This window comes from Megascapheus bottae, chromosome 28 (genome assembly GCF_031878675.1).
Source record: "Megascapheus bottae isolate mThoBot1 chromosome 28, mThoBot2.hap1, whole genome shotgun sequence".
Classification (NCBI taxonomy): domain Eukaryota; kingdom Metazoa; phylum Chordata; class Mammalia; order Rodentia; family Geomyidae; genus Megascapheus; species Megascapheus bottae.
The window spans coordinates 8,562,910-8,588,367 of record NC_143536.1 but is presented as its reverse complement, the minus strand read 5'-3'; the positions used below and the strand labels follow the sequence as shown (position 1 = coordinate 8,588,367).

At 46.8% G+C, this 25,458-nt stretch overlaps 1 protein-coding gene across 2 annotated transcripts; it reads right to left on the bottom strand.

The window, feature by feature from the left end:
- Positions 1–6,991: 6,991 nt before the first annotated feature.
- Mlec (malectin) lies at positions 6,992–22,925 on the bottom strand. Of its 2 annotated transcripts, XM_090320276.1 has the most exons (5): positions 22,527–22,918; positions 15,069–15,247; positions 14,055–14,231; positions 13,890–13,947; positions 6,992–11,237 (listed from the first exon to the last, which is right to left on the bottom strand). In XM_090320276.1, exons 1-5 carry the CDS (start codon positions 22,753–22,755, stop codon positions 11,008–11,010), a joined length of 873 nt encoding a protein of 290 aa, XP_090176402.1. In that variant the 5' UTR covers positions 22,756–22,918; the 3' UTR covers positions 6,992–11,007. The 2 variants fall into 2 exon arrangements, with proteins under 2 accessions (XP_090176402.1, XP_090176403.1); XM_090320277.1 differs by lacking the exons at positions 13,890–13,947; positions 14,055–14,231 and having other exon boundaries at positions 22,527–22,925.
- Between the last annotated feature and the right edge of the window lie 2,533 nt (positions 22,926–25,458).

The window sequence follows — 25,458 nt, the reverse complement described above, 5'->3', positions numbered from 1 at the left end:
TCACACTTTCTTGCCCAAATAGCTTTGAACCACAGTCCTCACATTTCAATCTCCTAAGTAGCTAGGATTACAGGTATGAGCCACTGGTACCCAGCTGAGATGTATTATTTGTAACTGTAAAGGAAGAGGTATGCATTAAAATATTAGCCTTTATTACATTAGAAAAGCATTAGGAGCTAAAGGGGACATTTTCACCTTTGACACTACTTAACATTATTTCACAAGCATATGTTATTACCTTGACAAAAGCATATGATCATGGACTGCTTATTATCTTTATCTTTTTTTTGGAGGGGCAGGGGGTTGTGGGGCTTGAACCTCAACCTGAACATTGTCCCTGAGCTCTTCAGCTCAAGGCTAGTGCTCTACCACTTGAGCCACAGCACTATTTCTGATTTTCTGGTGGTTAATTAAAGAGAAGAGTCTCACAGACTTTTGTGCCCAGGCTGGTTTTGAACCACAATTCTCAGATCTCACTCAGCTTCCTGAGTAACTCACAGGTATGAGGCACCAGCACCCACTTTGCTCATTTACCTTTCTAAAAATATCTGGGGCTGGGAGTTTGGCCTAGTCATAGAGTGCTTGCCTAGCATGCACAAAGACCCCAGGTTCAATTCCTCAGTACCACATACAGGGAAAAAGCCAGAAGTGGTGCTGTGGCTCAAGTGGTAGGGCTCTAGCCTTGAGAAAGCCCAAGGACAGTGCTGTACTCATTCCTCCCCCGTGAGCTCATCATCACTGAGACCATTTCAAGGCCACCATGCCTGGCATCATGGGAATGTGCTATCCTCTGCTGCCCAAGGCCCAGAGGTCTTTGTCTGGACTCTGATGTCCTGTGTTCAGCTGCTTGGGAAATCTTGAGAAGCAGTTTTACCATTGGGTGTTGGCTGGGATGAGTTTGAAATCCAGGCTTTTGTGCCTAAATTAAGTGCTATTGTCTCAGAAAGTAACTGAACAATCAGTAGTTAAGTCAGGAGGCCATGTTGTCAAGATGACTGTTGGTAGCAGTTATCTTGTGGGTCCTATGACAGGAGGGAAAACCCACGCAGGCTGCTGGGCAGACCAGTAGCAGAGATGTCCTTCTGGAGGAGGCACATTCCAGCAGCCGGCAGCCCGCCTCCCTCCCTTCCCCTTTGCCTTGAAATCTAGAGAGGGTCTTCTCCTCTCCTGTATAGCCTCTGGGCTCCACTGCCCTTCCAGCTTCTCCAAAGATGATCCTGGTTTCATTCTGTGTTTTAAACTATAAGCATAGTTTGTCTGAGCTGGACATGGAAAGTTAAGAGCAGAAGGTCTGGCCTCTCTTTCACCCATTTCCATGCTCTGAACCCGCCAGCCACTAAAAGGTGTGTCAGTGGCTGTTTTCCAGGGCAGTCCCAGAGTAGCCAGGCAGTCTGCCTCAAATCAGGCCAGGCAGGTGGGGACCCAAGCTGATGAAGCCAAGATAAGCAAGACATCAGAGGGCTTTCTTGGCTGAGCAAGGGCAGGGCAATTTTCTCTTCTGCTGCCTCCCTAAAGATGGCATGTATCAAATCAGCAAGTCATGGCTGAACAGCAGATGCCTTGTGGTCTGGGACTGAGAGCTAGTAATTTCACTAGTACCAAGTCACTTCACTTCCTGGCTGAAGGCTATTTTTAAAAAAGCAATAATGTATTATATATATATATATATATATATTTATATATATATATATATATATATATATATATATATATATATCTCCCACCTGTTTCCAAAAAAGCCGGGTGTTTTTTGTTTTAGCAAGTTATACAGTATAAGGATAGTGAGGAAAAATTCATATAGCCTTTCAGAGGAGAGTGTTTTGAAATTTTCAAATGCATGAGGTTTTGAGCCTGTAATTTCTCAACGTATATTCACATAGAGGCTGGTGTGAACATGTTCTCTACAGCGATTGTAGTGGCAAAAAATGATATGCTTGCCAAACTGGGATGATGGTATATTATCTACAGTCCCAGCTACTCAGGAGGTAGAATGCAAGGTTAACCAAGTGAAACCACAAGACCCTTTTGGAAAAACAAACTAAAAGCAAAAGGACTAGGGATGTGGCTCAAGTGGTAAAGCAGTGTCTAGTAAATGTGAGGTTGAGTTCAATCCCAGTACTGCCAAAAATATATTTTTTTTTCCTTAATGATCACTACCAGAGGATTGATTAGTAAAATAAACTACAATCTAACCATAACCTAAACCTTTAACATGAAAGAAAATCTTGCCAGGGGCCAGTGGCTCATGCCTGTAATCCTGCCTGTAATCCTAGCTACTCAGGAGGCTGAGAATTTAGGATTGAGGTTCAAAGCCAGCCTTAACCCAAAAGTCCAAGGGACTCCTAGCTCCAATTAACTACCAGAAATACCAGAAAACCAGGGACAGCGTCCAGGCCCAGAGTTCAAGCCCCACAACCAAAGAAAAGAAAGAAAGAAAGAAAGAAAGAGAAAATCTTGCTGGGTGCTGGTGACTCAGACCTATAATCCTAGCCATGCAGGACGGGCCATAAAACACTAATCTCTAGTGAATCACCAGAAAATAGGAAGTAACACTGTGGCTCAAAGTGGCAGAAGAACTCAGCTATAGCACCCAGGCCCCAAGTTCAAGCTCCATGACAAAAAAAAAGAAACAACTCAGCCGGGCCTATAGGCTCACATCTGTAATCCTAGCTACTCAGAAGGCTGAGATCTGAGGATTGTGGTTCAATGCTAGCCTGGGCACTAAAGAATGGAGACTCTTATTTCCAGTTAATCACTAGAAAACGGGAAGTAGGACTGTGGCTCAGGGGTAGAAGAGTAGCCTTAAGGTGAAGAGTTCAGGGACAGCAAGCTCCCAGGCCCAGAGTTCAAGCCCCATGACCCACAAAAAAACAAAACGAAGGCCAGGAGTTTGGCCTAGTGGTAGAGTGCCTGCCTAGCATGCACAAAAACCCAGGTTCGATTCCTTGGTACCACACACATACAAAAAAGCCGGAAGTGGTGCTAAGGCTCAAGTGGTAGAGCTCTAGCCTTGAGAAAGTCCAAGGACAGTGCTCAGGCCCTGAGCTCAAGCCCAGGACTGGCAAAAAAAAAAAAAAAAACAAAAACAAAAAACAACCCCCATTGTATGCTGGTGGCTCATGACTGTAATCCTAGCTACTCAGAAGACTGAGATCTGAGGATTGTGGTTCTAAGCCAGCCAGGGCATAAAAGTCCCCGTGAGATTCTTATCTCTAATTAACATGAAAAGCCAGAAGTGGAGCTGTGGTTCAATTGATAGAGCACAGCCTTAAGTACAAAGAGTTTTAAGGATAGCACTAAGTTCAAGCCCTACAACTGAAAAAAATAGTCATGTTATGACAGACTTGTCTAGCATGCAGGAGGACCCAGGTTCAATTCCTCAGTACTACATACACAGAAAAGGCTAGAATTGATGCTGTGAGTCAAGTGGTAGAGCATTAGCCTTGAGAAACCCAAGGACAGTGCCCAGGCCCTGAATTCAAGCCCCTGGACTAACCAAAAAAGAATACTATGTGGCATGGTAAATGTCCATTGCATGGCCACAATGGTAGGATCCCCAAGTGATTCTTTCTCAGGGACCCTGCTGCAGACATTTGAGGCAAGAGAAGCTAGGTAGCTGGAGGAAGAGCCTAGGGCTGACAAAAATACTCAAAGCCAAGAGGAAAGGAATTAGGAGACCAGGCCTGGAGAAAGCAGCCCACAGACTCAAGGGGAGGCAGTGAGGATGCTCAGGATGTAAAAAAAAACCTTTTACTAATGGTAAGTGGTTAGGGACAAACAAAACCAAGACTCTTGGGCCTGCTGGTTCCAGAAGCTCCATGTTGCACGCCCTCCTGCCTGACCCCTCACCACTGCTCCAACTAGAAGTTTTCCAGTAAGTGCTGGAAAATCTGTCTCTCTTCCTCTATGGGGGATGGGGCTGGGGTTAAGTATGGAGAAAGGTCTGACACACTGGCTCCCGCCAACTGGGAGCCTGATTTCCTTAGTAAGATTAAGATCTGGACCTACAGAGTGGTCCAACCTAACCCCGGCACTTGGCCCAGAACATTCTTTCTGTCAGACAATTTCCCTCCCTGCAACTCCCTAGAGCAGGCCTTCTTTAGGTCTCTTCCCCATTTGGCAGCTCATGCAATGCTACTGGAAATAGTAACAGCTAAGTCTGAATTAGTGAAGTAACCCTGCTATGGGTGGCATCAACCCATAGAGGCTCTGTGGGCCTGGTGGCTTGCTGGGGCCCCTGGAAACAGATGCCATCAACATTGGTCTCGTTCTTAGAGCAAAGCACTTAAATTCTGCCCTTCAATGTCTGAGAAAGGCAGGCAACCCCCACCCCCACCCTTCTCCAATATCAGCAGCTCCATTCTTACTTGCGGAGATATGACAGGAAGGTTCTCAAGCCATGGCTCATAGAATTCTGAGGAAATGGACGGCAATGAATAATCAAGAATAAGAATCCTGGCTTAGTCAAGCACTGGTGGCTCACACCTGTAATCCCATCTGCTCCGGAGGCTGAGATCTCAGGAGCATGGTTTAGAGCCAGCCGGGGAGTGCGGGGGGAGCAGCAGGAAAGTCTGAGATTCATATCTACAATTAACTACTAGAAAATGGGAAGTGGGTCTGTGGTTCCAGAGGTAGAGTGGTAGCCTTGAGCTGAAGGGATCAGGGACAACGCCCAGGCCCAGAATCCAAGCCCCAGGCCACCAGATTAGGGATAGCATCCCCATTTAATTGGCTTTGTGCCCAGCTCATTTCAAAAGTCCACTGGGGATACCTAGTATTAATTGTTGTAGCCTTATAAAGAGCATGAGCTTTAATGACAAATAGACTGGGTTTAAACCCTAGCTTGATCACTTTCTGACCAAGCTAGGGAAACTTACTGAACTGTTTTTGAGCTTCCTGTTCTTCAGCAGTAAAGAAACAGCTGGTAAATTTTTAGGGCAAATACCTTTCTGCATTCTGCCCTTCACAATGCAAACTCTAAAAACTGACAGTACACCAGGAAAGGGAAAAATCTCTGGCTTAGCTTATCCCAGTCTATTGTGGAGGCTATGGGGACAGTAAGGGGAGGGGGAGGGGAGGCTGGGGCTACAGTGCCTGAAGAGGGAAGGGGACAGTCAAATGCTCTGGTGCTCCACTGAAACATAGAAGCAAATAAAATAACTTCTCCTTATGTGTTGCTGGCTGAAATGACCAGACCAGTGCTAAAAAGTATTCCAGTGGGGGACTGGTAGTTCATTTCTGTCAACTTAGCTACTCATGAGGCTGAGATATGAGAATCACTGTTCAAAGCCAGCCTGGGCAGGAAAGTTCCAAAGTCTAAGTCTATTCCAATTAACAAAAAGCCAGAACTGAAGCTGTGGCTCTAGGGATAGAATGTTAGCCTTAAATATAAACAGCGCCCAGGGCCACCGGGGGTGGGGGGTGGAATTCCCTCAGCCAAACACCCTAGAGCAAAAAGCAGGATACATCCAGCTTGTCACAGAAGAAATCCTGAATCATTCCTCCCCCATCATCACACCTCCATGCAAGAGTCCAAATACAATCCCAACACATAGTGTCACTGCAAATTGTTTATTAAAACACAAAGCAATGGACAGTGAAAAACATCCTGATTTTTTGTTTTTACCTTTTTGGTGGGAGTGGGGTGGGGCATGGAAGGGGTCGGGACAGATGGAGAAAGCCCAATCCACCCCTACTGCTTCCCTGGCCAGCCAGGTTCAAAGCCCCTCAAAGTACATCTCGCTGTGCTGCTGTAAAAATGTAGGCTGTAAGCTGCAGACAGACTCAGTTTGGCCTCTGCAGGGAGAGGATGGGAAACAAGAGCAGGAGCTACAAGGGCTACTAAGAACTTGACACTTTTTCACCAAAACTTGGTACCACACAGAGCAGGATAGGCCCAATTTGGGGGAGTGGGGTTCATTTCCTGACTAGCCAGGTGGGGCCCAAAATGGTTGGAGGTGCGGGCCCAACACGGGCAGCAGGTCCGAGCCTGGGGGGAGTCCTTGGAAAGGCAAGGTGGTGGTCACTAAATCCTAGGAGGGACTAATTCATCCAGGGTCAAATTTCTTTTCATTCCCTGGATCATGACTGCACCAGGGTAGAGAAGAGTTCAGAGTGTCTCTTTCCTGGTTTTTGCCATGAGAGTCCCTCTCCCTGCCAATTCTCCCCTCCCACCTGGCACCTCAGCTCTCCTTTCCCGACAGTTGTCCCTTGAAAGGACGGAAAGCACACTTCAGTTTGTTGTTGTTTTTCCTCATACTGAAATAAAGCATTGAAGCTCAAAATAGAGGTGAGGATGGAGTTCTGCTTTCTCCCGGTGTGATGTGCTTCCATCGCACACAAGACTGCCTGGATGCAAGCAGTGCCAAGGGCCCCTCTGCCAACTCCAACAGGCACTACTGTTTCCTGGCTGCCAGCACAATCCTGGCTTCTTGTTTTTATACTCCTGAGAGGAACCCATCTCAAGAGATTCATCCTGCTCTTTTCCTGCCAAACCAGCCACTCTCCCAGTCATCTGCCCTGCCCAAGATGGTTTGGCCATCCAAAGCAACCAAGAAAAGGCAGCTGGAGAAGGACAAACCAGACCAGCAGCGAGCCACACATGTGCAAAGAAACTGTCTCTCCCTGGGCAGCTGACTTGCTGAAGGACAGGCTAGTTGAACATCATGAGAAAAGCCCGTCCACTTGCTCCAACAGAGGTCCAAATACAGAAAGAGTCCTAGCTCAAACACAAAGAGAGAATTTCTCTGATTCTTCTGAAGCAGCTTAAACAGTTAAGGCTTCTTTGCAATTTTCTTGGAGCTATTTGATCCCCGATTATATCTTTCACTACAAGATAGGCCTCTTTTTTCTGAGATCGCTGAGCCAATCCTAGGTGTTTCTGGTTTAGTGGGCTCACTCTCATTAAGCCTTACAAACTCCGTCTTCTTCCTTGGGGGGCCATGGTAAGAGGCTCAAGGCACACCTCCCCTAGCTGGCTTTTTTTTAAAAACAGGTCTCCTACCTGGAAGGGAAAGGAGAGGGTCAGTGATGTATGTTGCCATTTGATGCCATGTAGGCTCCTCAAGGCAAGAAGACACTTGAGTCATGTCAAGGTGGGCCAGCAAAGGAGAGGAGGAGGGATAGGGAAGCGGTCCCATGGCAGGGACTGTAGGACCCCCGCCCAGACCTGAATCTACAGGGAATGGCTACCCTGGCTCAGGCAGGAGAGGAAAAGGCACTGTGCTGACCGGGGTAGGTCCTTCCCCAATCCTTAGGGAGGGTAGAGAACCTGCTGATTCTCTCTGTGGGCTTTTCAAGGTGAGCCAGTTTCAAGGGAAAAGGGATCTAAGTGCTAGGAAAAGGACAACACTGCTGCTGCTTTCTTAAGTTCTCAGCTGAGATTCTAGAAGCCAGAGGGAGGCCTGCCCAGATAAGACAAAGAGAAATTCCTTAAAACAGAAGCTTCTCCAGAAAGAGAAGGAAGTCAGACCATGCTTCAAAAACTGGGACAAAGTTCCCAGGCACAGAAAGAGAGGGGCCAAGCTTAAGTCAAACTGTACCCCATCATGTCGAAGCTTGCGTCACTTCTAATCTAACCCTCACATCTCTTGGTCAGAGGGAGCAAGAAAACAAGATCACAGCCTGAAACAACACTACAGGTGCGAGCTAATCCTCCTGGGAGTCTGCTACCACTGGCACTTGTGGATTATCTTTTATCAAGTCACCAGAGTCTTAACTGAGCAGCAGGAGTTGAGGTTCTCCAGGCAAATGGTGGTTTAGAGGACATGGATCCCACAAATTGTTTCTTGGCACAATATTTTAGTTAGCATGAGTAAGACTTAGGAGTCCAAATAGAGACCAGATTCCTGGCCCAAACCAGACTAGACTACAGACTCTCACCTTATATCCAGCAAATATCTTTCCTTGGTCATCCCAGAAATTTCATTAATGCTATACACTGGTAAACAATTTCACTGGCTGTCTGCTTTTATCTCTGGTCAACTGTTAGGGTTCAGGGGGCTCTAATAAACCAGGGATGGGCAGGCATCACTGGTTCACATCTGTAACCCTACCTACTGAGATCTGAGGATTGTGGTTCAAAGCCAGCCTGGGCAGGAAAGTCCTTGAGACTTATCTCCAATTATCTTATCTCCACCAAAAAGGTGGAAGTGGAGCTATGGATCAAGTGGTAGAGCATTAGCCTTGAGCACAAGAGCTGAGGGACAGCGCCTAGGCCCAGAGTTCAAGCCCCAGAAACAGGAGAGGGATCTCACACACACACAAAACAAAACCTAGGACAGAATATACATCCCATGGCAGAGCCTGGACCTCACCTCAACTCCCTTGTTGGCACAATCCAGACCTCACCTCAAAGCCTCTCAATCCTTACACTAGCTCAAAATACAAGTAGGGGAATGAACAGTGCAAAAAGCAAAAGATGAACAGAGTAATTTAAGACACACAATACAAAAATAAAAATAAAGCGTGCCCCATCCCACCATTTTAACCTAACTTCATGTACCTATAATCATCTTGGGGGAGGGGGGCTTTCAAGTTCAGCATCATGAGCCAGCTCTAGGCAGCCACGTTAACTGGGTGGGTATGGGCTCAACTCTAGGAGAGTCTACCCCAGCACCCTCTGTACTTCTTCCTGTTTCCTCACTTTCCCTTTAAGTGTTTGTTAGCCATAAAAAGGTTTTCCTTCCTTTCTGACACAACCAGAGAGGAAAACACCCATCCCTACCTCAGGGGAAAGGGGTGGGCTTGGAAACAGAGGCAGAAACAGCTGTCTGGCTTACAGTACCATTAGGAAATGGCCCCAGGAGTCTGGGTTTCCTTCTGAGACTCTGAGTCACCGAAGGGATGGGTTGAGGTGAGGAGGCAGGACCCCTCAGTTCCTCAGAAACTCAGGCAAACAAACAAGGCAAATGGAGGCAGCTAGTCCTCCGTCATCTTGTCTAATCCACTGACAGTAACCCACAGCTTTGGGACTTGTGATGGAATTGGAACCAAATCACTATCAGAATCCCAATGAGTTAGGACATGCCCCTTGGCGCAGTCAGGGGGTCCCATGACCAAGGCTATATAGTACCTCATCATCAGAAGCAAAAGTGGAGGAGGGGGGCCTGAAGAGTCTCCTCTGTTTGGCCTCAGGCCATTCCCAACCAGCTGCACAGACAGTACCCTAGGACTGAGGTCCAAGTCCCCAGAAAATAAAGGACTGCAATTCTTAAACAATGAACTAATGCTGGCCTGGAGTAATCATTAAGAGCCAAAGTCAGGACATGAGCCCAAAAGCTACTTTCTTTGTCACATAAGGAACAATTCAAATATAGAGAGCTCTCCAAAAACAACAAGAAGAATGTATCCAGTAAGACAAACTCAAAATAACACATTCTGGAAAGATGGGCTTGGCCTGAGATTGTATACCACCCCAGCCAAGCTGAAGCCAATCCTGTGGCCTCCCATCCCTCGCCCCTCCCCAAATCCCTACTAGCTTGGCTGGGTTCTTCCTTACTGTTGCTCCAACTGGGAATTTGGAAAAAGATGACCAGAAAGAAAGTTAACAGGGAAATTTCATGTCTTGCTGAAATGCTTCCAGGGAATTCAAGCAACACACTTAGATGCTAAGGTTAACTCCACAGCTGTCAGGACTACGGCTGACTGTGATTCTTTCTGCCCCCCACACCAGGATCGCTGACTGCTGTTTGGATAAGGAGATGAAATGAGAGAAGGGAATTCTATGAAGACCAATGAGAAGCCTCACTGGGGCCGGTATAGCCAGTCTAGTTCCTTAGGGGCAAACTCTAAGCATACAGTAAAATTGGCTGAAGTGTGACACAGAAGATCTGGGGAGAAATGAACATCCAATACTACACATTCTGAACAGTGGTCAGTCACTGAATAGGGCTCAAGTCTCTGAGGTTGCTCTTAAGTTATGCTAACATAAGCCTTTTCTAATCCAAAGATCAGAAGAGACTTTTTTAAGGTCAAGTGTTCTGTTGCTGCCGGCTGGAAAGCATTCCTGTCCCTGGCAGCAAGACCCTACAAAGGGGCCAGTAAAGACCTGCTGGATCAGGTTCTCATGGCTGTTGGCTCAGAGATCCAGGAAGGGAGGTACCAACAAGGTAAGGGAATAGAGAAGAAGATATTCAAGCAAAAGAGAGCCCCAATCTCATCTCCTTTCCTTCTTGGCAATAACTTAGTGGGACGGATGAGAGGAAGAAGACATTCTAAATGAGCCAGATTAAGGAGGGGTGGTGGGGAAACTGAAAAATCAAGCCCCCAATAGGCACTGAAATCAAAATGATTTGTTGTAGTGACAAGTCAGAAGCAATTTGAGGACCCAACATATACAAATTGTCTTGGATACCAGACAATCCTCTAATCAGCCCATGACAGGGAGATAAGCGATGACAAAGCTCAGATGCTCTGGATTCATCCAGATCATCTTTCAAGTAAGGAAACATTTACTTTTTTTTTTCTTTCCCTTTTTTGGATCCCCTCCATTTTCTTTTTGGCTTTACATCTAACTTTTTATCTTTCAATCCCAGGACATCTCAATACTTATCTGGATATAACTTCAGAACATACCCAACTCTCAGTGCTGGTTTTCTCAGGAAATAAGACGACATTTCCCTGTGTTAATTTCTAACCTAAAAAAAGGAACCATGACTGTTCAGAGTTCAGAGTCCTTTCCGCTAGGTATACAAAGAGGATCCTTGGAGAGGAAGGATCCATTTGCCCCAAGTACCCCAGAAAGGAAAGAGACAGCCGGGTGCCAGTCACAAAGAGAGGACTAAGACTGAAGCAGGTCTGGGACCAGGTGGTGGGTGAGGGCTGCCCTCTACTCACTCTGCCTCTTTTTATCTCCTTTAATTAGTGTGGAGAGGTCTGGTTTTTGTTTCTTGGGGGGGGGGGGGGTCCTTGTCATGTTGTTATCATTAAGAAAAATACAGAAACCCAAACGAATATGTTTGGTTTCTTTCCCACTCCCCTCCATCCTGTCAGGATGGTCATTTGTTCTCACAACCGGCAGAGGCAGAAGAGGGTTGGAATGAAGACTCCGAAGGCCACCAGGATGGGAAACATGAGGCTGCTGTTGTCCGAGGCATAGGGGTTGGGTGTGCGGGGGCCTGACTGCACCCGGTTCTTATTGGTTTGTCTTTTGAGATTAGACCCTTCATCATATTCTTCTTCCTCCTCCTCCTCTTCTTTCTTCTCCAATCCTGGATGGGGCTGCAGCTTTGGTACATCTAACACACACAAAAAAGGAAATCTATTAAACAAGGCCCACAGCATTTAAGTGAGACCATTAAGAGCAGCCAGTAACGCAACAACAGAATCCAGAGACCCAATGAGGATCCACAACTGACTCCAGAGACCAAATCAAAATCCACAGGAAGGAACAGCAGCAGAGCACAAGAAACATTAGTCTTCTTCAGATTTAACTAAAGAATAAGTGAAAGCCGCCCCATTCCCTGTCCCAATTCTTCAGAGTCCTAAGAAGTCCAGATCTGGACAAGAATAATGACCTGACACCCAAAACTTAATTTCTTAAATCCCCCCACAATCCCACATTCCCTTTTGATCTACAGATTTCTGAGCTCACAGCCTACACTCACCCACAGTCCTACCTCTTCATCAGGGACTCTAGCTGTGCTGGGTGATAACAGTATTTGAGGCCATCAACATAAAAGGCGGGGAGACTGCACCAAAGTGAGAAAAGGTAGGGTTGGGGAGAAGCCATGAAGACACAAACTTTCCCCACAAAAACCAGCCTGGGAAACTGGCAGCCAGGAAAAATCTAAACCCTAGGCAAGAAATGCACCCTCAGGCTGAATCTCAAGGCCGAAGAGATAAATAAATGAAATGTCCCAGTGTCCTTCAGCAATGCTGGAATCCTTCATTCTACCAAAATCAGAAGAACTCTCCCAGGCATTTTTTTTTTCCCTTAGAAATAGATGCAAAATTTCAAGCAATTCCAAATAACTACAAAAGTCAAACACTCCAGGGGGAATCATTATCAATTACAGATTGATAATGTAATTTCTTTTTCCTGGTTTTCAGGCTTGAACTCAGGGTCTGGGCACTGTTCCTGAGCCTCTTTGTGCTTAAGGCTAGCACTCCACCACTTGAGCCATGGTTTTAGGTAGTTTGTGGGGTAACTCTCATGGACTTTCCTATCCTGGCTGCCATCTTCAGATCTCAACTTCCTGAGTAGCTAGGACTACCAATAACTTGAGCTACCAGTGCCTGGGGAGAATGTAATTTAATTTAAATAAAATTTCCCACAGGGAGATTAAAGGAATTTTTTTCCTCAAGACAAAACAGCTGATTAATTCTAGCTTCTTGAGAGGCAGAGATAGGGGATCATGACTTAAGGTTAGCAGGGGCATAAAAGCTTACAAGATGCCACGGCTTGGCATGGTGTGTCTGTTATCTCAGCCCAAGGGGAAGCACAATTGCTGGGCACAGTGTCATGTAACAGTCAAACCCAGTGACATAGGGGCACAAGTAGAAAGATTGTAGCCCAGCAAGAGCACAAAAAAAAAGACCCATATGTTGAAAACAGCCAATGTCGCCAGGTGTGGTGGCTCACATCCGTAATCGTAGCTACTCAGGAGGCTGAGATCTGATGATTAAGGTTCAAAGCCAGCCTGGGTATGAAAGTCTAAAGGAATCATCTCCTTATTTCCAATTAATCACCAGAAAACCTGAAGTGGTCCTGTGGCTCAAGGGGTAGGGCAGTAGCCTTGAGCTGAAGAGCTCAGGGACAATATCCAAGTCCAGAGTTCAAGCCCCATGACCGACAAAAAAAAAAAGAAAAAGAAAAGAAAACATAAAAAAAAAAAAAAAAGAAAAAGGGGCCCGGGAGTTTGGCCTAGTGGTAGAGTGCTTGCCTAGCATGCACGAAGACCCGGGTTCAATTCCTCGGTACCCACATACATAGCAAAAAGCCGGAAGTGGTGCTGAGGCTCAAGTGGTAGAGTGCCAGCCTTGAGAAAGTCCAAGGACAGTGCTCAAGCCCAGGACTGGCAAAAAAAAAAAAAGAAAAGAAAAAGGAAGAAAGCAAGGAAGGAAGAAAGGAAGGAAGGTAGGAAGGAAATAACCAATGCAAAAACAGACTGGAGGTATGGCTCAAGTGTGTTAAGAGCTACCGCCTTGGAATGATGCCCTAAATTCAATTCCCAGTACTGCAATTATATTTAATGTACATTATGTAAAAGATCAAACTATGTAACTTGAGGGAAAGGTTCCAAAGGGAAAAAATGGGGGAGAATGATGGAAGGTGTGCCTTGATCAAGATGTATAACCTGACATATGAACTCTAACCTCTTTGTGTAACTACCTGATAATAAAATTAAAACAAAAAAAATAAAGCCAGGTACTGGTGGATCATGTCTATAATCTTAGCTACTTAGCAGGCTAAGATCTGAGGACTGCACTTCAAAGCCGGCCCAGGCAGGAAAGTCCAGGAGACTCATCTCCAATTAACCACCAGAAAACTGGAAGTGGATCTATGGCTCAAAGTGGCAGAGAACTAGCCTTGAGCTGAAAACCTCAGGGACCGCACCCAGACTGAGTTCAAGGCCCACAACTGATCAAAAAAAAAAAAAAATTAAAACCAGGAACTAAATGTATGTGTGTGTGTGTGTGTGTGTATATATATATATATATATTAAAGTGTATAACATAGCATATAGAACATGTAGTACATGTATAGTTATTATACATACACATAAATATGAAATAATTACTTCAAAGTTTATGAATAGTACCATCACATACTTCATCCTCATCTACCTGGCTCTGAATTCCCCACAATTTGACTCTTAACCTTAAGTCTTTCTTCATTGAAGCCTTCAGTCCAAGTCAAAAGGCAGCAAGTGGAAGGCATAACTTACCATCCACGGTCCCAGCCATGATGTAGAGTGCACAAACTTTGGGGTTGTCGTAGTAACCCTAAGGAATAGGAAAGTCATCAATCCCTCAAGGTGGCAAACATCCCCCCCCCCCCCTGCAATTCTTCTCAACTCTCCCTGAGCCCTGAGGCAGAAGAGCAGTATTACCTTGACAAACTCAATGTGGAGCTTCCCTGTGAAGGTGGACACCTCCCCCTGGACGCTCAGTTTCCCCTTTCTGATGCTCATGGGGATGATTTCATCATGGGCCGTGCTGTGCCCAACACGATCAAAGATATCCAAGTCCTTCACCACGACATGGCCATTTAATCGCACATCAAACACCTTCCAGGATTAGAAAAGGGACAATGTCAAGAAAAACAGCAGCTTCACACTTCACACCCCTTCAAGGAATCGGACATCACGTACCTGCCCTGAAAAATAATGTAAGAAATGATGGCTCTGGCCATACCCCAGCATGGCTAGAGTCCTTTACCTTTGGCCAAATGAAAATCATGTTGCTTTTCTGCCAAGCTCAGCATGGAAAGAAGAAATTTAGAGGAAAAGAGTAAGGCTACAAGAAGATATTGCTAGTTGGATTCTGGCGGCCCACGCCTGTAATCCCAACTACTCAGGTAGCAGAAATCTGAGGATCGAGGTTTGAACCCAACCTGGGCAGGAAAATTCATGTATGAGACTCTTACTCACCAATTAAATACCCAAAAAGCTGGAAGTGGAGCTGTGGCTCAAATGATACAGCACTAACCTTGAACAAAACAGCTCAAAGATAGCTCAAAGTGGTAGAGCGCTAGCATTGAGCCAAAGAACTCAGGGACTATGCCCATGGTGAGTTCAAGCCCCAGGACAGGCACACACAGGCGCACACACATACATACACGCACGCACGCACGCACGCACGCACGCACGCACGCACACACACACACAAACACAAATGTGCTGAAAATCCAAGGAAAGGAAGAAAGCAGGAGAGGGGGGCCTTAACGCTATCAACTAGGATTCTGGGGTGTTTCTGTTACCAACCCCAGGGCAGATGTCGTCACACTGAAGGCATCCAGCTTTTCCTCTGGGCTCATCTACTCCTCCCAGGGGAAGCCCATGGCAGAGGATTGTCCAGGAGTAGCCACGGCCAATTGGTCAAGGAAGGGCCTGATCAGGCCTTACCTTCTGCTGGGACTGTGCAAAGTAGACCTCAGCAAATTTCAACACCAGCACATAGTCCCCCTCCTCCTTAATGGGCACTTCATAGCCAAAAGTCTCCTCGTTGTACCGCTCTGTTTGATACAGGATCTGGTCCTCGGGGTTGGAACGCAGGATTGGCAGTTTCATGCCATAGTCTGAGGCTAGGGACAAAGGACAAAGAGAAAGTACATCAGAGGCAAGACATGAAAGAGTAGAGACCCCAGAACTACTCCAGGCAATTCCGGGGCAATGCTAACTAATAACCCTCCCTGTGGAAGGGGCCACCCCCGGCTGCACCTGGCTCGGAAGAGCACTCACACAAAGGCAAGAATCGGAAAGCTATTAAATGGAAGAGTGACATGAAAGGAAGAGTAACATGAAAGAAATTAAGCACTAATCACTCCAACAGCCTCGTATAACCTGTACACTGAACTTTTTGGAATGCCATTCACACGACTTTGCCAATTGTCCGGAGGATAGGAAGAAAAAAACTCAACTTGTTAGGTGAATACAAAGCTATGTGGTGGGTGCTTGGTTCCCTGAGAAGGGGTGCTTCAGAGAAACCCCCTGCAGTCAAGGCGAAAAGTTGGGAATTCTAACTCTAGGTGATTTAGTCCAATATTTTTTTTTCTTCTTTCTTTGTCAGAAAAGCTGAGTCTAAATCAAAAAGCATCACTTACTAGAAATGTCATCCTTCATTGTCTTTACTTCAAAGAAGATTGCAGCTATACTTTTCTTTCATCTTTCATTCAAAATGGTTCCAAAGCTGACAAAGAGGCTCATAAAAAGAAGGGCACTGCTCTCCAATTTCCTGCTGCCTCACCTACTCCACTGAACTTAGACAGACAGAAGAAAGCAGGTCTATTGTAGTTTCAGTGCCTTAGTCATTTGATGTAGCTTGCTGAATAAAACTTCATAGGAGATGAAGTCAGCCAGGCACAGTGGCTCACACCTGTAATCCTCCCTACTCAGAAGGCTGAGATATGAGGATCATGGTTCAAAGCCAGCCTGGGCACTGAAGTCTGTGAGACTCTTATCTCCAATTAACCACCAGAAAACTGGAAGTAGTGCTGTGGCTCAAGGGGTAGGGGGGTAGCCTTGAGCTGAAGAGCTCAGGGGCAGGGTCCAGGCCTAGAGTTCAAGCCCCACGACTGACCAAAAAAAAAAAGATACGAAAAGAAAAAAAAAGAAGAAAAGGGAGATGAAGCCAAGCCTTGTTCTCAACACCAGGCACAAAGATGCCTAAAGTTATAAGGCACTGAGGACTCATGCCTGTAATCTTAGCTACTTAGGAAGCTGAGCTCTGAGGACTGAGCTCAAAGCCATCTCAGACAGGAAAGTTCAAGTGGCATGTGTCTCTAATTAACCACCAGAAAATTGGAAGTGGAGCTTTGGCTCAAAGTGGTACAGTGCTAATCTTGAGCAAAAAAGCTCAGGAACAGTGTCCAGGCCCTGAGTTCAAACCCTATGACTGACAAAAGAAAAAAAAAAAAGTAGGACATATATGTTCTTCACACACAATAAACTGGGGCCTTTCCAGTTCCAAGAGATACTTCTGCTTTCTCCTTCAGAGCATGGTCTGACTCCTCCAGTGTTATACTCATCTATCTTCTAACTTCCAAAGGGAACTGCAGGGGATGGGAATATGGCTTAGTGGTAGAGTGCTTGCCCAGCATGCATGAAGCTCTGGGTTCAATTCCTCAGTACCACATACACAGAAAAAGCCAGAAGTGGTGCTGTAACTCAAGTGGTAGAATGCTAGCCTTGAGTAAAAGCTCAGGGACAGTAGGCCCTCAATTCAAGCCCAGGGACTGGCAAAACAATAACAAGAAGAGAGGTGAACTGTAGGGTAGTCTCCTCCCCGGCATGGACTGGAGACTTGAAGATGGACTTCCACTCTCACATGATGACCCTGGTGCCATTTGGCACCTAGATCCTTGAGGAGATGCCTCAGAGTAGTCATGGCAAGAGCTATATCCTCTGAATCACCAAATTTTCAAGGGAGAGGACATAACAAAGGTAAAAGATTAACTGAAAGATCCAGTGGCTGAGGTCAAGCCCTCAAAAAAATAAACATGACTGTTAACAGTTCCTGTAAGTGACATTCGCCAGGAGATCAGATGGGCTGATGAGACAATGGGACAGGAAACCCATTGCATTTTTGTCATTATACTTTTGTCCTCAGACTTTTTTCTTCTGACATCTCCTCAAGAAATCAAAGGAGGGTCACACTGCAGAGGATGTATGGCTAATGTCCCAGCTTTTTCCCAGACTCAAAAGCCTCTGGAACATAATCCTCTTGACACCTAAAAGACTGCTAGCTTTCTTCCAACTGAGCTCAAAGAGTTTCCTTCTTCCAATACTTACAAATTTGGAACATTAGATAACCAGACAATCTCTATACATGTAAACCAATCTTTTTTTTTTTTTTAATCCTTGTCAAATTGAAAAAAGAAACTGACAGTAATATAACCTGTGGCTGTCTTGGTTCCACAACTAAGAAGTCAGTTATGGGAACCAAAATTGCTTAACAATCTTGGGCTCACCTTTAAATATTTTTCCCTTTAAAGCCCAAGGGCCTATCCTAAGAGATCTGCCACATGCAGTCACATTTGCATTTTTTATTTGGGATCTCAAATCCCAACAGATGCTGCAACACAAAAGGAATTTTTTTTACTTCCCTCCTTGGTCTTTATGGATTCACAGCAGCTATGAATCTACAAAAATACAATGAAGTGTACAGTCAGCACACTGCTGAAGTTGGCACAAATAGTCCAGATAGTTAACCAAAAAACAAAGGCCAAAGGCCTTTCATTGCATCTGTTGCAATTTAGCTGTAGACAATAGAACTATCAGGCTCCTTGGAAAATTTAGCCCCAAGAGCAGAGTAAGAGTTCTGGATTTGAATTTTGGCTCTGTCACTCTACTAAGTGATGCTGAAACAACTGTTGCTGGTTTGGGGGAATATTGAAGTTTGAACTTGGAGCCTCAAGCACGCTACAACTGCAGTCAAGTCTTCAGCAATTAAATTGTAGTTTCACAATGGGCCCATCGCCTACCCTCAAAAGAGTTTACACCCAGGGACAGGGAGCATGGCCTAGTGGTAAAGTGCTCGCCTAGCATGCACAAAGCCCTGGGTTCGATTCCTTGGTACTACATATACCCAAAAAGCCAGAGTGGTGCTGTGGCTCAAGTGGCAGAGCACTAGCCTTGAGCAAAAAGTGCCCAGGCCCTGAGTTCATACCCCAGGACTAGCAAAAAAAAAAAAAAAAAAAAAAGTAGTAATAAAGTGGGAAACTACACAGGAGTGGGAAGACTACTAGAATGAGCCGGAACCTGTCAGCATGAAACCACCACCCTCAAGGTTCAACATGACTGAGGGTGTGCTACTGGGTGCCTTCTGATGACATTCCTGAGCTCCTAAAGAACTTTCCCAAAAGGTCAGGAACTGTGACCTAAATTCACTACCTGTGAACTTCTAGTACGAGGCTTAGGGTCCACAAATGAACTGTGTGACAGCACAAGCGGAAAACTGCAAGACCATAGAGGTGAATCAGAGCTACAGTGACTGGCTGATTCATCTTTCAAGTTTTTATCTCCTCAGGGCCAAAAAGAAGAAAACTCAGGAAAAGGTCTTTTTTTTTGGGGGGGGGGGGAGTGTCAGTAGTGGGACTTGAATTCAGGGCCTGGATAAGGTCCTTGAGTAGCTACTCAGGAGACTGAGATCTGAGGACCTTGGTTCAAAGTCAGCCCAGGCAGGAGGAGTCTAGGAGACTCTCATCTCTATTAACCACCAGAAAACAGAAGTGGAAGTGTGACTCAAAATGTTAAGAGTGCTACCTTGAAAAAAAGAACTCAAGGACAGCACCCAGGCCCTGAGTTCAAGCCCCATGAATAACAACAACAACAAAAATATCAGACTTTCCTGTTCAGGCTGGCTTTGAACCACGATCCTCAGATCTCAGCCTCTTTGGTAGTTAGGATTACAGTTGTAGGCCACTGGTACAAGGCAAGGGTCTTCTTTCGAGTTACAGATATAGACATCTGAGAGGCTTAGGCCCCCAGCCAGTATTTTTATTCTCTGGAGCCATGTTCAGCCCTATTTTTAATTCTGTGTAAAAGGTCATCAGCACACACACAAAAAATGATAATGACACTTTACCCTACTTTAGACAGTTTTTATTTTTAGTCATATCAGATTCCTAAAGCCTGAAAAGTATGGTTGAAAAGAAAAAACAAGGCTCAGGTAAAACGAGTTCTGCCTGTGTATGTGTATTAGGGCTTAAATTCACGACCTGGGAACTGTCTCTTAGTTTGTTCTCTAAAAGTTGGTGTCTTTAACACTTGGGTCATACCTCTCCTCCTGGTCTTTTGCTGAATTTGATTTGTCTGCAACTGGCTTCAAACTATGATCCTCAGGCCAGGAGTGTGGCTTAGAGGTAGGGTACTTGCCTAGCATGCACAAATCCCTGGGTTCAATTCCTCAGTATCACATACACAGAAAAAGCTGAAAATGGTGCTGTGGCTCAAGTGAGAGAATGCTAGCTTTGAGCAAAAGTGCTCAAGGACAATGCCCAGGCCCTAAGATCAAGTCCCAGGACTGACAAAAAAAAAAAAAAAAAAAGCAAACTATGATCCTTACATTTTCAGCTTCCTAAATAGCTAGGGATTACAGATGTAAGCCACCTTTGCCTGGCTATAAAGCAAGTTCTTTAAGGGCATACATACAACTCCAGCATGTATGCTTCTAGGAAGAGTAAAGGAAATAAGTCTTTCCCTAAACTCAGGCCAAGTTCTGTACCTTTACGCCAAAAAACAAACAGGTCTTTTCCTAGTCAAAAGGAACCAGCCAGAACAACTACGTTAAAAAGAATCTGGAAAACACAGCCTGCCAAAACCCTGGTGCACACTGCTGAAACACTTTCTGCAGTGGTACATCCATCTGTTGAATTGAGGTGCACAGATGAGAAACTCCTTTTCCAAGGCCGTGAACACTAGCCAGTCTCAAAGCAGAGATAATATTCAATAAATATTATGAAGTACCTGTGAAAAAGTAAGTCACCAGGTGCGCTGGGCTGCTCAGCTACAAGAATATTGAACTACAAAGAGACTATAGAGAAACAGCAAGTTCAAAAGCAGGCAAAACCCTTATCTGGACTAACTTGGCAACAAGTACCTGAATTATTCAACACACAATGAAATTTCCACACTATCGCAAGCATATGGGCAAAGCAGTGGAGCAGATAGCTCCTCCTGCAATTAGTGTAAATAGCTGCAAGAGGCAAAAGGGTCTCCAAATACCTGGCACATAAACATGGTTAGAGAAGGAAAGGTAGTGTGAGCAGCCATACTTCCCAAGATCAGGCTGATTCCTAAGCACAGAAGAAACTAGAGAGCTGACTCCTGCCTGGAAACTTAAAACACATTTCAGCCTCAGACAGAATGCCAGCAAAATGTGTCTCTCAAGAACCTGCTAAATGCAATGTTGCAACAAGCCAGTCCAAACTCCAGCTGGCAACCCATCTCCTCTTCTCCCACCGAGTAGAACCAGGAACCCAACACTTATACAAAGCCCTAAAGGCTAGTGTCTGAAACAGAACTCCAATACACATGAGATCTAGGGCTTGTGTAATTTTACCTGCTTCAATAAACTCTTCCCAAGGAACAGCAACCATGAGCCAATAACCAAGGACAGAGAGCCTGGCTGACTGCTGACCAGGCCAAAACAACAAAACCACCTGCACCAGCAAAATTAAAACCAGAATTTCTGAGTACAGGCAGTACCTGGGGACTAAACCTTTGTGGTCTTAGTGAGCTTTAACCTTCACACAAAGGAACCTAATAGAACAATGTAACCAGTGGAAATTGGTTATCTGCTAAGTGAAACAAACCATCTGCAACTCACCACACTTATCTCAAGAGACAAAGTCCACAAACCGTTTCTGGTTTCCTCATGGGCTCCTTCCTCCACATCCAGGAGGAAGGATCCAGAACAGACAGTAATAACCTCCTGCTATACCATCTGGTTTGGGCCCAACAGGGTGGTACAAACCTATAATCCCAGCAGGCTGAAACAGGATTGCCCAATTCAAAGCCGTTCTGGGCTACAGAGCAAGACTAAACTTTGGGTCTGGCTGTTACACAACTAGAACCCTGGCTTAACTGAACTGAGGCTACTGGACCCTACATGTTCCAGTTACAAGCAAAGCTACAGAAAACAGCCTTGAGTCCCAAGACTTCATATGCATAAAAGCAATAAACCCCTGACATCAAAAACTTTCAGGCAACTGCAAGGAACTTGGAAAACCTAAGTTAAACTTTTTAATAAAGTCAAGAGCCAAAATGTAGGCACTGTGGAAAAAGAGAGATAGAGTGGCTCATTGCCAATTTGGCAGCCTCTAAACCCAGCATACAACATAAATCTCCTTCCAGCCCATGAAGCAAAGGAACTTCCTTCTAAACCTGTTTTCCAATCCTATTTACAGAAGAAACAAAGAATCCAGAGGAGATTTCTTCAGCGGGATCTGGGGATAATCTACATCTAACGAACCCCCGTTTCAGAACCTGGCTGGGAGACTAATGGTTTATTGATTAGGATTGAGCTGGCGACCAGGAATCTGCGTTTTCAACCACCTCCTCTAGCAATTCTAACACTATATTTACGAACAGTGCAGCTCTGTAAACATCAGTCAAGTCACAATCATTTTGCTGATCGGGTATGACCATACCTTTTAGGACCAACCAGCCAGGGTAGACAGTAGCACTTTGAAGTTCAGATCTAACACTGGTTGACCCAGTTGACACATTGCCACCACCAGTCACCTACGCAGGATGCTTTAATATAACCATCCTCTGGGCGACTTCAACCTTTTTTTTTTTTTTAAATAAGCATACAGATCCCCCACTCCAAACGAGGGTGGGATGGGGGTGGGGTGAGGAGGCGACTACAATCCAACTTTCCTGGCCCAGCCCCTTCGAAAGATTTCTCGCTATTCTGGCCCAGAATCAAGTGCCGCTCTGGCAGAAAGAGCAAAGAAACCAACCTATTTCTGGGTGGGTAGGAATCGACCAGGGGCTGTCGCGATAGTAGAGGCCTGCCAAAGGGGGTCGTTAGACGGGGGAGGAGGCAAAAGGCCGCCTTCATTATTACTTTCGCAGCTTGGGAAGAATTATGGAAGGCTTTGAGATCATGCAGGGTGAAAGATCCCATTATAACTTCTCGCCAACTCTCCGCGCCTCGATGGCCCTCGGTAGCTTCGACCCAAGCTAGGCCCTCGGATCTGACCAAATCCCCCCAGCAAACCCATGCAATGGGAAACTTGGCTACGGAACCCGTGGGCCGCTGAAGTGGAGCAAGGGGGTTCGGGGCCTGCAGCCATTGGCCGGCTGCACCCAGCACTGCAGGCCCCGGATCCCACGGCCCGGCCAAGGGGCTCTCACCTCGGCCCACCCGGCCTTCCAAGGGGTCCTTGCGGAAGTGGATCCCGTGCACGTCCACATGCGCCTCGCCGCCCGCGTTGACCGCCCAAATGACGCTCTCGGGCAACCCTGCCCCGGCGGCGCCCGCCACGCCGAACCCCGACTCCCAGATCACAGGCGGCAGCAGCAGCGGCAGCAGCAGGCGCAAAAGCGCCACAGCGGCTCCTTCAACTGCCCGGGGCCCCAGCATGGCGGCCACTGCGAGGGCAGCCCCCCGCCGACCCTCGTCCTCGGCCAGCCGCCAGGCCGCCCCGGACTCAGTAAAACAGCGCCACTGGCTGCTGTGCCTCAGCCGCCGGGGACATGTCGCTCTCGGGCCTCCTACTCCTCAGCCACGGGTGCCGCCTCCCACCTCAGGAACAACCTACCCCGTCGCCCAGCCCCCCAGCGAGAACACTGCAGCCAATCAGCGCCCAGCCCTCATTAATTACCCACCACCCCGCCGGGAACTGCGCATTCATTGGCTAGCCGTCTCAGAAGGGGGTGTGTCCACTGCCAGGCTCTGGACCAATCACCGGGCTCAAAATGGAGCGCGCGCAGAGGGAGGGAGTTCGGTTGAAGCAGCGGTTCGATGCGGAAGTGGTGGGTGCAGCGCCCAGGCGGCCCCGGAATCCCACAGCTGAATGGGAAAGGTGGCCGGGGAGGGAGTGGGAGGGAGTGAGGGGGAAGGCATAAGAGAGGGCGCACTGACACGTCGCCAGCATTTCCGGCGTTCCAGCTCCTGCGACCGAATAGGCTCCGAAGGGGGCGTTGCTGTCTTTCCCGACCCCTTTTTTTCCCCTCCCGAGAGACGTGAGCATAAGCTCTAGCAGAAGCAATGGAGTCTCTATTCCGATCTAAGAGAATCAATCTTTTTTCCTCAACTGAGGCAGAGGTCCCAGCCTCAGCACAGGCCAACAAGCCCAGGTCTGGAGGGCACGAGTCCCACGAGGATTAGGTCCCGCCCCCATACCTCAGTGGGTTTCCGGGCGGGGGTGGTAGCGTCCAGGCGTCCGTCCAATCAGGAGGCTCCAACGCAGCGGAAACGCGTGGCTCTGTGAAGGAGGGGCTCCTGGCTGCCCGCGTTTCCATGGCGACAGCCTGTGGTAGGGGCGAGGGGGTGCGGCCTTGGCCTGGAATGAGTGAGGTGCGGGCGACCGCGGGCCTGGGCACCCGGGCTGCTAGGCCGTGCCACGGCCCTCGCCCTCTCCCACACTAGCCACCGCTGCACTAGGGTCGCTGCCCGGTCTCCCCATTTTTCCAGTGGGAACGCATTCTGAGAAAGGCTGTGTTGCCCAGAGCGTCCACCGTTAAGGTTAGAGCACAGTCAAGGCGAGGGGTGAGGGGTGAGTGGGGGGGGGGGGGGGACTTTGATCATTTGTCCCACAAATGATTCTTTCTACTTGGGGTATCACATTGAGCAGTTAAAACACAGGGTAGCGCCTGGCGAAGGTGGCTCACGCCTGTAACCCTAGCTGCTCAGGAGGCTGAAGATCCGAGGGTGGCGGTTCAAAGCCAGCCCTGACAGGAATAAACTACTCAGGAAACACCAGAAGTGGCACTGTGGCTCAGGTGATAGAGCCCTGAGCACAAAGAGGTTCAGGAACAGCACCCAGGCCCTGAGTTCAAGCCCCAGGACAGGCCAAAAAAAAAAAAAATGGTGTTCATGGGTTCTGCCTGTGATTAACCTGCTCAGAAGGTTGAGATCTGAGGATCTTGTGTTCAAAGCCAGCCCGGACAAGAAAGTCTGAGATCCTTATCTCCAATTGAGTAACAACAACAACAAAAAAGCTGAAGGGAGCTGTGGCTCAAGGGGTAGAGCACTGCCCTTGAGCACAGGAGCTCAGGGATAGCACCTGAGCCCTGAGTTCAAGCCCCAAGGTACACACACAGAGACACACACACAGAGTTACTGCTGAGCACATAAAGTTATGAAGACAAAACTCAAGTCGTTAAGTTTGAATTTTAAATAATGCCTCTCTAACACAGTGCCTGTTTTGTGTGTGTGTCTTGCGTGTCAGTCTGGTGCTTGAACTCAGGATCTGGGCATTGTCTTAGAGCTCTTTTGCTCAAGGCTAGCATTCTACCACTTGAACCACAGCTCCATTTTTGGCTCCAGCTGGCTTTGAACCACAATCTTAAGATCTCAGCCTCCCAAGTAGCTAGGATTACAGGCATAAGCCGCCAGTGCCAAGCTACAATGCTTTTTTGAAAGTATGAATATGTCTCATTTATTTATCTCAAATTCAACTTTAATTGGGCTTCCTGTTTTGTCCCCTCCCCGCCCCCTTTCCCAACTCATTTTTTGTAGGAACCTGTCAACACAGAGGCTTAAACAGCCCTCAGCTCTGGCATGGTGCAAATGGAGAATTAAGGCACAGAAAAACTCTAGGGTTTTGTCCTTACCCAGCAGGTGGCCTGAAGAGTCCACAGTTCAGGTCAAATAACTATTCTAGCTGCAGGAGCTCAGACTTACATTATTTCAGTCTAGGAGACTGAAGAATGAAGTAAGCCTGGGTGGGCATGGTGGTACATGCCTGTAATCTGAATCCTCAAAGAGACTGAGGCAGAAACTTTGAATGTTTGAGGTCAGTCTGGGCTACATAGTAAGACTGGTCCTGAGGCTTTAAAATGGGGCCTGGGTGCTATCTCTGAACTTCTTTTGCTCAAGGCTAGCATTCTACCACTTGAGCCACAGCTCTTCTGGCATTTTTTTTTTTGTACTTTATTGGAGAGTAGAGTCTCACAGACTTTCTTGCTTGGGCTGGCTTTAAATCACGATCCTCACATCTCAGCCTCCTGAATAGTTAGGTCCGGCAGCCATACACATTTTTTTTTTGCCAGTCCTGGGGCTTTAACTCAGGGCTTGAGCACTATCCTTGGACACTTTTTGCTCAAGGCTAGTGCTCTGCCT